Source organism: Malaclemys terrapin, chromosome 11 (genome assembly GCF_027887155.1).
Source record: "Malaclemys terrapin pileata isolate rMalTer1 chromosome 11, rMalTer1.hap1, whole genome shotgun sequence".
Classification (NCBI taxonomy): Eukaryota; Metazoa; Chordata; order Testudines; family Emydidae; genus Malaclemys; species Malaclemys terrapin.
The window spans coordinates 20,227,591-20,242,171 of NC_071515.1; the positions used below are offsets into that span (position 1 = coordinate 20,227,591).

The window sequence follows — 14,581 nt, forward strand, 5'->3', positions numbered from 1 at the left end:
AGCTGCGCTGGGGAAGCGCCGGCCGGGGGCGCAGGGTCTGGAGGCTGCCTGGCAAACAGTAAAGCCGGTAGCGCTCGGGCAGCCCTTTTCGCGTGGCTGGGAGAGAGGAGGGGGAGTTGGGGCGGGGACTTTGGGAAAGGGGCGGGGAAAGGGCGGAGTGGGGCGGGGCCGGGGGTGGGAAAGGGGCGGGGCTAGGGCCCGTGGAGTGTCCTCTTTTTTTATTTTTTAAATACGGTAACCCTACTTTAAGTAATGCCATGGTAACATTAATTAGGCAAACGGACCATTGGACAGATTTCAATGGTGAGCACTGAATACTTGAAGGAGGAAATCTGAAAATAGACATGTTTGTGAGCATGTGGGCAATGCCCATGTGTGGGCACCAGAGTGTAAAAACACAGAGTTAGAAGGTAATGGGTTCCTTTGGCATTACTGCTTTCTAACATGTAGCCACTTCCTGTTTCTTCTGAGAATCATGAATGAAAAATGTACTTGACTTCAGGAAAAGCCTTCAGGTTTTTATTGAACTGTACATAACTAATAAACAAACTTATACACTTTCTTCATTTTCATGGAAAATAGTCTCTTTAAATGCAGCGTCAGACTTTCTGCCGTTTGGATTGATGCTAATTTAGCATTTCGTAAAAAGCAAGACTCCAACAGAGCTGGAGCATTCTCACAGCAATAGGCTAATAAGGCTCCTACTGTGAGACCTTTTCTCTCTAGCAGTGCCACCCCATGCTAGCTCAAATGCCATCCGTGTTAACTCCTGCACAGCATTGCTGCGACCATGGCAGAAAAGTTGCTGAGATCAGCCCTTCACAGCAGCAGTGTCATCACCAGCCTCAGCTGGTGCGCCCATAGGAATGCTAAGCGCTAACACAAGAAATGGCACCAAATGCACAGCGCTACATGGAAACACGTCAACACTCCTTTATATATGAATGTATCTCAGTCTCACAAACACCCTATGTTTAACTTTGCGATGACACACAAGCCTCTGCCTTAATAGTGTTTGATTTAAATTGGTCAACACATATGCTGAAGTTTGACAGCAAGACATTTGACTGCAACAGTAATAGCTCTTAATGCTACATATAGGCTACATGATGGTACAATATAACTCTCAGAATCAATGACCAAAAGGTAGCCATATTTGTGTGACAGGCGTATCCTCGAAATATTAATGCATAACCTTCTCATTAATCTATTCTATTCCAAACTGTAGACATTCTGGAGAAATCGCAGGGTATGTTCTTTTCTCCCCCTCCACCTTTTATATTAGGAAATTTGATTTTATTTGTTTAAATTAGAAAGCCAAATAAGTAAAATCTCCATCACAGCTGGAAAATTGCCCTGTGCTGTTTTCTTGTGCCTCAGCGAATGACGATGTGATACGGCTTCACTTTCTTCTCTTCCTCTGAAGTCATTTTCACATAGAGCCCAGTAGTGAGATATTTCCTCTTCCGAATCTATAAAACACGTGAAGAAAATAAGGTAAATCCCATGTCAGACTTGACAACGAAGACAGACTCTTAATCAGTGACTGTCGTGTTCTGAAGAACAGTGATAAGCAAAATTTGTTGGCTTGTCCACATTGTCGGGGTGAGGGGGAAGGGGAATCTGTTCTAGTCACCTTCCCTTAACTCTGTCTCTCTGGTAGGATGAGATGATTATGCACTTGTCAGTGGAAGGAAAAGCAGTCGTCATAGAGGAGCATTAGGTAACAGTAGCCAAACCCTCCCTGAATTAGCACTAAAGAGGTGTTCAAGCTACAAAGTTCAGTTCTGTACCAAAATTGTAGGTGTTTAGATCTAGGAGTTTGATGTGGCTCAAAAAGCCAGGAACTAGTTGAAAAGGATGGATCTGGATCTGAGTGCCCAGTAGTTTGGGGTGTTTGGATCTGAGGTTTGGGTTCCGGTCCATTTCTAACTGACAGTACACCCCTCTCACCAGCCGAGAGACAGGGAAGGTCGGGGCTCTGTCCCTCCATTGCCTTCAGTTTGTGTGGCCATTTACACCTGGGGAAAGTAGGTGTAACATACTGGCAGGTCAAAGTTCTCTACTCTCATCCGTGGTCACTTTTTACATTCACTTTGCACAGAGGTGAATGAGGACACAGTGCCAGGCCCCAGTGGCTGAATCAGTGATGTGGAACGGAGTACATATGAAGACCGATATTGTCTTAGATCCCAGTAATGGTTGGTGCCTTCTGCTCAGGATTCCAGTGCAGTCAGGTTAGTGCAGAAACTAACCTGAACCATGGGTCAGATTCACCAGTATGATCTGACTGCTTTCTGCCACTCTAACAGCACAAAGCAGCCATAAACTGGCTTAAAAGCGAGGTCTGTGACTGCTTTTCAGCACTGGAACAACAAAAAGGAACCAGAGCATTTCAGTGAGTTTGTCCCTACCTTTTTTTTTTTTTCTATGATCATGTCTTTCGTTCTGCCATATTTATGCAATTAAGTGTAAATTGTATGATACTCTAGTTATGGCACTTACCACTTTGCTCAGGACACAGGCTGTGATGAGGATACTGTAAATAAACAATCCTGAAGCAGCTGCTCCTAATATCCAGAGATACAGGTCAGTGTCTGGGCAGGGCTCGGGATCTGAAATACATCAGATTAAATGTGACATTGGTAAGGAAGTTGTCACAATTCATTAACCTTTTTGGGCACGGCACTTCTCCATAACAGAACTCACCAAAATGTTAACAGGGCCAAATCCTCCAATCCACACCCTCTCAAAAATCCCATTGACCTTAATGGGAGTTTGACCTGGGTAAGGACTGCATGATTGGCCTTCTCTAGTTATGTACTTCTATGCACACATCCATCTACACACACACGTACAATAGGGGGCATTGCTCTGACAGCCCAAGTATGCACCGATCATTGAATGCATCACGTCTGCCTTAGCGCTACAGGTGGTTCTTAAAGAGAGAAGAGCAAATAATGGTTCTCAAAGTTGGAAACTGATTTTAACTCTGACCCTTGTTTAGACTCCTATTAAGACAAAATAGCAGCTCACTAAACCATATATCAGAGAATAATGTAGTATAGTCAGGGTGCTTTGCTCACCAGTGACAAAGAGCTGGGTTCCCTTGCCTGTGTTCATATAATAGGGTGGTGGGTACAGCCGCTCCATCTTGCAGATATATAGACCAGCATCAGAAGCATGCAGCCCCATGAGAGTGAGGGTCACATTGTTTTGGCTGGGGCTGACGTGACACTCAATGATCTTTTCCACAATGAACATCTGGTACTCAGTTGTGTAGGTTGAAGCACAGATCTCGGTGTACTCCCTGCCCGTCTGTTTAAGCAGGGTCACTCGGATTTCCTCTGCATTCCCAATGTGCTTATATTCACACACCAGATTGGCAACTCCTTGCCTGTTGGCCAACACCACTGCTGGCTGGGTCACTTTGAGAGCTGTGATTAAAGGCAGAGCACGATGGTCAATTAACACATTAAAGAAATGCGCTTCAATAATATGTAAGCTCTTACTTAAAACCTACAAAAGCAAGGAAAGAGATTCCACCCTGAAGACCCTTCATCCCTGGACACAAACTGTGCTGGGTCCTTTTGGAAGCAATATGAGATTTCCTTTCATTCCCAGTTTGTAGACTTTTTTTCAACACCTGCATTAATGTACTAAAAATCCTTAAGAAGGAATTCTGCAGTTTCTGAACACCCATTGTGATAGCTGACTTGGAGATCTCTGCTGTTTCTCATTCTTTAAATAGATATGATATGGACCCACATAATGGACCGTGTATACTGCAGGTTTCCTTCTTTAAATAAAGCATTTTTAATATATCAGAAGGCATGAAAGGGACTTCAAATACTAAAACTTTATGCATTATATGTTAAAATTGATTGGAGATTGTGGAAATTTAAACCAAATTGTCTAAAAAGTAGAAATAAACTCCTAGGCTGATAAATTTTGACCAGGAACACACTTGATCATTAGGGTTAACAACAGAGCTGGTCAGAATACTATTTTGCAAACATTTTCCAATTTTTTTTTTTATATCTGGAGCAGGGGAGGAAGAGTTGCCCACATTTCTTTTCTTTGAAACCTTTTAACCAACTCTACTTGCCACGGGAGTTACATTGAAGAAATTCTGATAAAACACAGCAAACATTTGAAATAAAAATCACAAGTTAAAAAAAATCTGCTACACACATCTATAGCTTTACAGGTTGCAATGTACCACTGCTATTCATAGTTCTGTAGTTTTCACTTTCTATATGGAAGTCAATGGATTTTGCGTGAGTAAGAACTGCAGGGACTGACCTGTTACCATAAGCTGGATTCAAGTTTGGATTATTCCCTGTCAGGCGAGGGTTTATTTTGTCTGTGGCTGGCAGTGCAAGAGAGGGGGAAAACAGAAGCTCTTTGTCCACTCAACTTCTATGTCTACAGTAACAATTTCATGCAGAGGATCTGATTTGAAATAAAATAAACTCTTTATATATTCCCGATCTAAACAGGAGTCTTTCCTAGCACCTCTAGTAACTCTACTGCTCTGGAAACTTTGCCTGTTTTCCCAGAAAAGTTGCAGTGCATTGTATTGGACCTGTCCACCTAGAATCCCTAGACTTTCCCAGCCTGCGCGCTTCAGAGACCCAGCCTCAGATATGTCCTCTCCTTGCTACACTGAATAACTGTCCTGCAAAGGGGTGAAACTGAGAAAATGTAAACACCCCCAGACACCTTCGGTCTCCTTGATCTACCCACCTTTGGCGATGCCAGTGGCTGTGCTGAGGAAGCCAATGGTGATCAATAGCGTGAGCATTCCAGCGAAGAGACAGACGTTAGAAAGTTGAAGTTGCCTGTTGTCTTCTAACGCCAAGTCCAGATGGAATTAAATCAGATTTATAATCAGAACGGCAGGGAAAAGGGCAAGACCTTTCAGGATACTGAACCTCGAAATGTTTGAACCCACACAGATTCAATGTGTGTATATATAGCTTTGATCCCAAATACATACACTCTGTACCCGAAAGTGCATGAGACTTTGTTTTGGTTTTACAAGAAGGGAAGTAGTGGGTTTGATTAATACGTGCAGAGTTAACCTCAAACAGCTATGAACAAAACAACGATTCAGCAAATGGAAAATGTATTCAATCTGAAATCTGTCATGCGTTATACTTTAAGAATTGGGGGAGGAAAGATAATGAAAGACTAGTTCAGCCCCTTTGGCAATGCAGAGTTGAAGTATTCAAAGTTCCTGAAATCACCAGGTATTTCCTTTTAAGAAAAAATACCTTTTAAGGACATACCTTTTCAAAGTATCTATGTGTTGAAGGTTGTGTAAGCGTTGAAAATCATCTTCTGTTTTTATGTGAGAGTCTGTCAGGTCCATGAAAAAGTCATTGTGGATCATTGGCGAAAGAGGTTTTAAAGTACTATATATATGTATCTACATAATAGGCCATTACTTTTTCTTTTTTCTTCACCCTATTAAGCTCTTATATAATGTGCCTAAAGGTATACGAATGGACCACCACAGATTCAAAACACCCATGAATTGGTCTATGAACTAGAAAAAAATGATGAAAAATACTGTAATTTTTTATTAAGATGATAGACTACAGCAACTCCAAAGAAGTGCTAACAGTTGGGTAAATATTTTATTTTAAAATAATATGAATATCTATATTGGCATAGTTACACAATGGACAACATTGACTACTGCGTAATTTAGGTGTGATGCCCATATAGCAATAATGATAGCATGAGGAGAGTCAGAATTTGCTCTTACCCATGAGCACGCAGTAAATAAAAATAGTGTATAGTAACTCAAAGTTGTGTGAAAATAACTGGTTGGGCCTATAACACACGGTTGGTTGGACAAAGTAAAATCAATTTGCAAATAAATTCTGTCATAGTACCATGTTATAAATGAGCTTTTAGAGGTGACTTATTGGCCTATTCTTGACCCTGACTTATCCAGAGTAAGGATAGAGTTAGGAACAGCGTCCATATCTTGGATTCTGCATGCAGTTAAGTGAATGATGCCTTTTAGTCCTCGTCAACCATAATTAAATCTGCTGGTGGCTGATGGGCACTGCATATTGAGTATGCAATTAACTGATAAGCTTTTTGGGGGAATGCATTACAAAACTCAATGCTCATTGTCCCAGGCACCTGTTGTCCCTTGGTACCTTGCTACAGTTAGGATGGGAGATTCCATGGTACTGCTGTTGCCCTGGGAAATATTCTGTTAATGATGCCAGCTCTGCTACCATCCTGTTTCTTTTCTGAGGGTGCCTTTTTGGAAGAAGAACACACACTTTTCTGTGTTCTCTGCTCAGAAGCCTTGTGCTGGAATGACTGTGGTTCCATCTAAGTAAGGCTAGATGTGGGTCCCTGTGGAGATAGCTCCTCTTTTCATTGGCAGGAACTGATTGAGAGGAGCACAAAACTGTCCTCTCCAGCGGTGGCCTGCTTTTGCCAGCCTGTGAAAGAAGGGCCCAACATGACCTTCAATCCTGAGTCAGAGGACGCTGGTGCTAGACTGATGGGCCAGTTGATTTGAGCTGATGAGCCTCCTACAGACCAAGACCCTATGGGTATGTCTACATTGTAATAACACATCTACAGCTGGCCTACATCAGCTGACTCGGGCTTACAGGGCTCGGGCTGTGGGGCTATAGAGCTGCTGTGTAAACATCTAGGGTCCGACTGGTGCCTGGGCTTTGCGATCCTTCCCTGTCACGTAGTTACAGAACTTGACTCCAACCCAAGCCCAAACATCTACACTGCAGTTTTATAGCCCCACAGTCCAAGCCCCAGTCAAACACAGGCCAGCTATAGGTGTTTTATTACAGTGTAGACTTACCCCTAAGGGTCTAGGCTGGTCCATCCACCCCCTTTGTACCACAGAAACTCCTTGTGGGTTACACCACGTCCCCTGATCCAGGCTGTGCTAATCCATCAACCCCATGTACCTAGCCCCACAGTTTCCTCCAATATTATCTCTTTACTGCCACATGTTTTTATGGCCACCCTTTGTTTTCTCCCCACTTCACCATACTGCCTGCACCATCACCTAGTTTTTGTCCTTCCTCTTCCCTCTCCCATGCCTGTCCCCATCCCACCACTCCTTCCCATCCCCATCCTCCAGCTTCTGCTCTCCTCATGCCCCCGCTGCCTCTCTGACCGATCCCACCCTCTGAACTCCCCCACACTTGCCATCGGCACTCTCTCCTCTCCCTAATCACCTCAGTTCCACCCATACACACACAGCCAATAAAAGGGGGGGAGAGCTTCTGTGCTAAAAACTAAAAAACTGCTTCTGTGCATTTAATGGGACAGTACAGCTTGGCAGACTAGCCACATGATCGTATTACTGTAGCCCATATTCTTCCTTCTCCATGGCCCTATTCATATATTCTCTCACCTACTGGCCCTGATTCTCAGTTGCTTTGTTCCTGCACTGGAATGGGACCTGGGGGGGCGGAAGAGATAGCAAAGGTAGGTGGTATTAAGTCCCTTTGTGTTTCTGCATTGCATTCCGATGCAGGGAGGAATCTGCCTGACCTCTGATTTCAATTAGAGCAGCTGTAGGCCTGTTCTCAGTTAAATTCCGTTTCCTACAGGCCTCCATGCACAATGCACTCCAGCCCTTTCCCCTCCCTCACCTCAGAAATCTCCCTTTCCTGTCCCTGGACCACCTTTGCCACTGCCGATGTTGTGGGACTCAGAGAGGAGTCCAGGTGCTAACTTTGCTTGTGATGACTTGAGTTTCAGAATTCCTTCACTGGTGGTATTCCCAGAGGCTGTCATGTCTAAAATTAAAATGTAAACTCTTTTGGGCTGGTGGCTTGGTTTTATTTGTTATGGAACCCAGCATATAAATAACAGTATTCTTTCCTTTGTCCTCAGGGGCCACACAACTCTCCAAATAACAGGTGAGCCTTTCTACTCCCCATGTGATACTCTAAGTACCATCATCATGGTCTTCACTGGGTGGTTTCCAGAGCTAAATGCCTTAACAGCTTGAGCTAAAGAATCAAACTATGAGCTTTTGCAGATTCACTCTCCCTGTAGACCAAGCACAGAGAGGGACGCACAACTCAGACTGAACAATGTGCACCACTACTATAACTAGGCATATTCGGATGAGGTAGGTAGCTAGGCTTCTCAATTAATTGAAAAGATCCATGTCATTTTGGGTTGATGTCTTGACACTTGAAGTTATTTGACCTGCTTTTCTTTTGTTTAATAATTAGCAAGGACAAATTATCAGCTTCCATTCAGTCAAAATTCCCATTACAATCTATTATTATTATTCCACAATTAATTTCACATTTTTAAAAACATTTTACTCCACCCTAATGCTGTTTTTCTTCTGCATTGACAGGAACTAAAAAAACCATTGGGTTGGTGAATAACTTCAGATGTAATGGGGAGAAGAAAAGTTTAACATTTGCATAGCATCTGGTTTCAGGATATTATGTTAAGCTCAGGCTGTGAGATCATCTCTAATTATTCATGTTTTTAGCAAGTTAGTTCACCACAGAGCTATTGAGGTTTTGAAATGCACTGTTATTTTAAAAAATAATTCAGACCTCTATATGAAAAAGCTGAAGAAAAAAATTTTTGCTAAAAAAACAGTAAGTAAAGAAGAAAGGAAGTAGCACTGTGGCTGGAAAAATAATTGATTCATTACCATTAAAGGACTAAAATCTGATTGCAAAGCCCGATATGGCCAAGTTTGGTGTATTGATCTGGGTCCCATGGGAAACCACAATTCGCATCACACAACCACTTAATACCGTATGTTTCAGAACTCTGGACTTTCTGTCCACCTTTAATGTGAAAATAACAAAATGGATCCCAACGTTGCACTGTTTACCGGTTTAAAAATGAACTGAACTGGAGTTCTTAATAAAGGAATGCCTTTGTCTCGCAATGTAGGTGATACAACTAACTACACTCTTTTTTTCTGAATATTTGTCAATGGGCACTGGACTACACTTCTTGTGTATCGCAAGGGAATATTGACCAATGGGCAGGGGCGTGCGCAGGAATTTAAATTTTACCGCTGGGGGGGGCACCAGTGAGGGACACAGAACTCCTCTGGGGGTGGGGGGAGAGCAAACTCCTCCAGCCCTGGCACCCTGCTCCTGGGCTGCGGCAGGGAGAGCGAGAGTGCTCCTGTTCTGCGGGGCCAAGATAGAGTTCATACTCTCCACCACAGCCCCAGGGCTGGAGAAGTTCTGTGTCCCCAGCCGATTATTGGGGGGAGGCCCAGGCCCCTGCTTGCCTCCCTTTGCGCGCGCCCCTGCCAAGGGCTTGCACAGGTATAGATAGATAAGATTCAATGGATCTCTTTTACTCAGCAGTTGTTGGTAACTCCTTCTTTAGACCTCATCCTTTTTATTCACCCTGCCCTTTGGAGCCACCACTGATGTTGACTCCATAATTCTATTCGATGAATGGCATTTGCCACTCTCTACTAGGACTCTGAGGTATCCATGGCTAAACTAACATGGAGAATGAATCATCTCCTAATGCGAAAGACAGCAGCTCAAAGTTAGTACTGAAGGTGCACAACCGAACATACATTCTACCCTGCAGCTAGATACATCCTCATTTATTATTTGTATTGCAGAAGTGGCTAAGAGCCCTTGTCATGAACCAAGACCCCTCTGTGCTAAGCGCTGTACAAACACAGAACCAAAAAAACCAGGCCCTGCCTCAAAGATCTTATCATGTAAGGGCTTGTCTAGACCAGTGGTTCTCAAAGCTGGTCCGACGCTTGTTCAGGGAAAGCCCCTGGTGGGCCGGGCCAGTTTGTTTACCTGCCGCTTCCGCAGGTTCGGCCGATCGCGGCTCCCACTGGCCACAGTTCACTGCTCCAGGCAAATGAGGGCTGCAGAAAGCAGTGGCCAGCACATCCCTCGGCCCGCGCCGCTTCCCGCAGCCCCCATTGGCCTGGAACGGCAAACCGCAGCCAGTGGGAGCCACGATCGGCCGAACCCGCGGACGCAGTAGGTAAACAAACCAGCCCGGCCCGCCAGAGGCTTTCCCTGAACAAGCGGCAGACTAGCTTTGAGAACCACTGGTCTAGACTGATAGCACTGCAGTGGCGCAGCTGTGCCATTGTAGCGCCATTGTAGCGCTTAGTAAAGATGCCACCTATGCCGATGGGAGAGCTCTTCCCATAGGTGTAAGTACCCCACCACCCCACAAAGCAGTAGCTATGCCAATGGGAGAAGCCCTTCAATTGATATAGCATCATCTACACTGGAGGTTAGGTCAGTATAACTACATCACTCGGGCTGTGGAAAATCCACCCCCTGAGCGACATAGTTGTACTGACCCAAGTTGGTAGTACTGTAGACCAAGTCTAAAGCTATGTCTACACTTAAACCACTAAGTCTTCATTGCAGACACTCACTATGGCTTCTCCCTTCGCTGTAGTTAATCCACCTCCTCAAGAGGCAATAGTTGGACGTTGGGTCGGCTTAACTATGTCGCTCAGGGGGCTGGATATTTCATACCCCATAGCAACTTAGCTGGGTCAACCTAATTTTTTAGTGTAGACCAGGCCCTCGGTATAAGACAATAAACAACAGGTGAAAACAGATGGACAGGGGAGCACAAAGAAACAGCGAGACCATAGTGGTCAGCATGATAGGCAGTGCCCTCAGCACACCAGCAGCCAAACTGTTGTCAAGTGTTCTGTAGGCACCTGGGGAAAGGAGAGATTTAAAGGAGGAAAATGAGGTGGCTTTGCAGATGTTTACAAGGAGCTTCTCCCAAGCATGAGGGTCAGCATGGGAGAAAGCACAAAGGTGCTTGTTTAAAAATGTAATAAGTGATTAATGAAGGCTGGCAGCAATTGGAGGGAGGAGTTGACACCTCAATAGGGAATGAGGGGTGAAAGGCTAGGAAGGGCCTTGAAAGTTTCTTTGAGGCGATGGAGAAAGGGGAGCCGGTGGAGGGATGCAAAGAGCGCAGCAGTACAGTCAAAGCAATGAGCTAGGAAATCTTTGCAGCAGCGTTCTGAATAAACATGGGTGGGGCATGATTGCATTTCTCAAGGGCAGCACAGAGTGAGTGAGATCTGAGATGAGAGTCTGGATGAGAGATTTAGCTGTGTGTTCGGTTGCATTTGACTGCACCCCGCATCTAACTGCATGTATGGTTGGTAGCTTTCAGAACCACACAACTGGGATACTCTCCTTGAGGTTGTCACTGGGGATTGTTGGGATGTTGTGAGGCAGAAGCATGTACTGGAAGATTCTGGCAACTTAGGAGAACTTCCCTTAGATATTAGGAGTGGGGGGAATGTGACTAGCAAGTGGATCGGGAGGGATGGTTAAGGGGAAAATATGAGTGGCTGGATCAGAGAAGGAACTTATTTCCCCCTTTAATGTACTCAGAGTCATAATATGAATTTAAAGACACATTCCCAAACAAAACACATCCCTGAATAAAGGCATGTTTCAGTGGAGTCCACCTATCACTCTGCCCCCACCCTGCAAAATTACACTCTTTCAATAAAACTACATGTTAAAAACAATGAGGTTTAAAAGTCTGGAAATAAACTGTTAAGTGATGCAGACAATTCCCTGCTGCCATAGAATCATCCTTCACCAACATTCTGCCTGACTTATCCCTAACTTTGCCCCCTTGGAGTTTTGATCTGTACTGGAAATCTGCTGTTAACTTTGTACTGTTGATTTTACATATTACTAATTAAATGCACAGGAAGGCGTAAGGTGCCGGGGTACATCGAGTTATGTCAAAGTCTGTGAGCTTTTATCAAGTGATGTGTTGCTGAAGCAGAATGATACTTTCATGAGTAAAATCGGCCTGATGGATCTGTTTGGTGTTAAGAAATAATGGGCTTATTACGTGGTATTGAAGGTTTATGTAGGTGTTTGTGTGTAGGCCTTGAACGTTTGTATTTAATTGTATAAGGACTAATGTAGGGTGGTTTTTGTATTCAGGCTCAAAGTTTCAAAGTTGACAAGTGATTTTGGGTGCTTCTATTTTTGCATAACCAATTTGAAACACCTTAAGAGAGCTGGTTTTCATTGACTGGGTACAGAGTACACAAGGGTCCTTTAAGATGTCTCGTGTAAGCTGTCCGCAAGGTTGGAAAGGTTGGCCAGCATTTGTAGTGTATCTTAGTGTTACGAATATTGGAAGTGAATCCCTTGAGTGGGATATAGGATTTTCTAATCTCTTATTGATACTGTTTTCTGTGCATATATTTCTGTCAATGTTAGATGGCCATGTTACGTTTGGGGGGCAGGATAGCTCAGGTAGGATAACACTGAGGGATGAAGTAGTTTTTAGTACCGGGGAGCTGGATCAAGCCCTTTGCTGTTCGTTTCCAGACTTTTTAATGATCATATTTTTAAAAGATGTAAAAAAATGTTTTATAAAGAAAGTGTAATTGTTATCCCATGACCCACCATTTCCCATAGCTCTTTGTAGAGGAGCGGAGGAGGCTTTTGCTGAGTTTGGGATTGGTAAAGGATGTGTAGGGCTGGTGACAAGTCAGCATAGGCAGGGCTCCACATATTCCACAATTTCTCAACCAAGAAATGTGTAGCCTGTGATAGGGTGTCCACCCCACACACAAGGCTTGAAAGGGTTAGGGTGGCCAGATAGGTCAATTAACTCCCTGGGCTGCAATTGGAGGAGGAGCCAGGGAATAGGGGTTGATTAAATGAGGCTCAGCTGGGCAGGAACAGGAAGGGCCTGTATAAAGCCCCGGAGCTGAGAGCAGAAGCAGGCTGCAGGGAAGTATGCTGTAGTCCCACCTTGGGAGGAAGACGGTATGTTGGGACTACAGAGGGTCGTCCACAGTTACACCCTGGGAGGAGGGAGTTAGGAGGCTGGCAAACCCAAAGAGGGGAAAGCCAGGAATGTAGGAGAAGACTCAGGGGGAAAGCAGCAAAAAATAGGAGTGCAGACCTTGCCACTGAGCTGGAACCCAGAGTAGAGGGCGGGTCTGTATTCCCCCACCACCACTGGGGATATAGAACCAACCAGGAAAAGTACAGTGGACTGCCAGATTTGTTCTGGAAAGACTTGGTTACAAACCCCATGGAAGGGGTAATCACATAGCGACCTGGCCAGAGGGTTGAGTTACGAAGAGGAGGCTGCAGTTCCTGGAGCGAGAGGGGCCCGCGCGGTGGGAAAGGGTGACGGATAAAGACACTGCCAGAGGAGGGCAGCACCTGGCAGAGCTAATCCCCAGGATGGCCAGGAAGAGATGCCATCAGCGGTGAGTGGACCCGTGACACAGCCAAATCCACTGTTCACCACCTAACTGTGCTCCAAGATCTAAACTTTCATTAATAAAACAAATCAAAACTAGCTGTTGCCATTGTGAAGAACAATTGAATATGTAAATGGAGGCAGTGTTGTCTAAACTTCTCCCTCTGAGTCTACCAAGTGCCCGAAATAATAGCTCTGAGAGGTGTGAATCACCCTGTTCATCCCACAGGAATAAATCGAACACCCCAAATTTCCAACGGTTAACTTTCCCTATGGATCCTTTCAGCAGAAACATCCGACTCATCTGTTTATCTCAAACGGCCTCCCACTTTTCCTCAAGTGCCAAACCTAGCTGGGAAAGCCAGTGGCTTGGAATTAGTCACTTGCCACTGAGGGCACAGATCCTTGACCAAAGGCTAGCTGATATTGGGCAGTAAGGACTACTAGGAGGGTAGTGTAACTGGTAGCTACTTAGTCTAATAGAGGCATGCATAGGAGAAGCAAGCAGAGTTTTTAAAAAATGTTGAGTATTTAGGGTGAAAGAGATTGTGAAGCAGGACTGCTAAATCATGAGGTGGGGAGACAGGAAAGGAGGGCTTGTGAGTAGCACCTCGGTATGTTTGTTTTTCTTTCAAACAGGAGTGAGATTATCTGTCACAGGTTATGAACATAATTAGACTGGGCAGAACCCAATTAAAATCAGGCCCTAACCAAAGCTGGTGGAAATCTTTTGAATTTTGTAATTTTGATGAAATCTTGAGTAAAAAGGGAAGGGGGAATTTCTGCAAATATTTTTTCCAATCTTTTCGCCAGCACCAACCCCAAGTTTCTGCATTTTAATTTTTAAAATATCAACTGTTTCGCAAAAACAACAACAATACAGCATCTCCTACTTTATCTAAATGACTTCTTCACCAATGTATTGTTAAGCCTGAGCGAAAAATGTTACAGTTGCATTTTTAGTAGAAGAAACTGCAAGTAGATAGACATCTTTCTTGCTAAGCATTTTCCTTTTGTCTGCAATTTTAAATGGCCACGATATTAGCCCTCTTTTTATGATTTTCAAATGACAGCAACTAAGTTGTCTTGTAAAAATACAGAAATAAAAGGCCTGATTCTCATTGACACTAAATTCTTTCCTACACACGAAAGCTGTACCGCTTCAGCGATCCCAGTAGAGTTAAAACCATACAATCCCCCTATGTGTGCGTGTAATTAGACTGGTATAAATGTGCTTTATACCATGTAGCTACCCTCGTGTGGGCAGGGAAATAACAACATTGGTCTGTCAGTTATACCAGTATAACTGCGTCCGCAC

At 44.2% G+C, this 14,581-nt stretch overlaps 1 protein-coding gene across 1 annotated transcript; it reads right to left on the reverse strand.

Moving 5' to 3' along the window:
* Positions 1-514: 514 nt before the first annotated feature.
* CTLA4 (cytotoxic T-lymphocyte associated protein 4) lies at positions 515-4,830 on the reverse strand. The gene is made up of 4 exons (XM_054043304.1): positions 4,750-4,830; positions 3,087-3,437; positions 2,506-2,615; positions 515-1,472 (listed from the first exon to the last, which is right to left on the reverse strand). Exons 1-4 carry the CDS (start codon positions 4,805-4,807, stop codon positions 1,377-1,379), a joined length of 615 nt encoding a protein of 204 aa, XP_053899279.1. The 5' UTR covers positions 4,808-4,830; the 3' UTR covers positions 515-1,376.
* Positions 4,831-14,581: the final 9,751 nt, after the last annotated feature.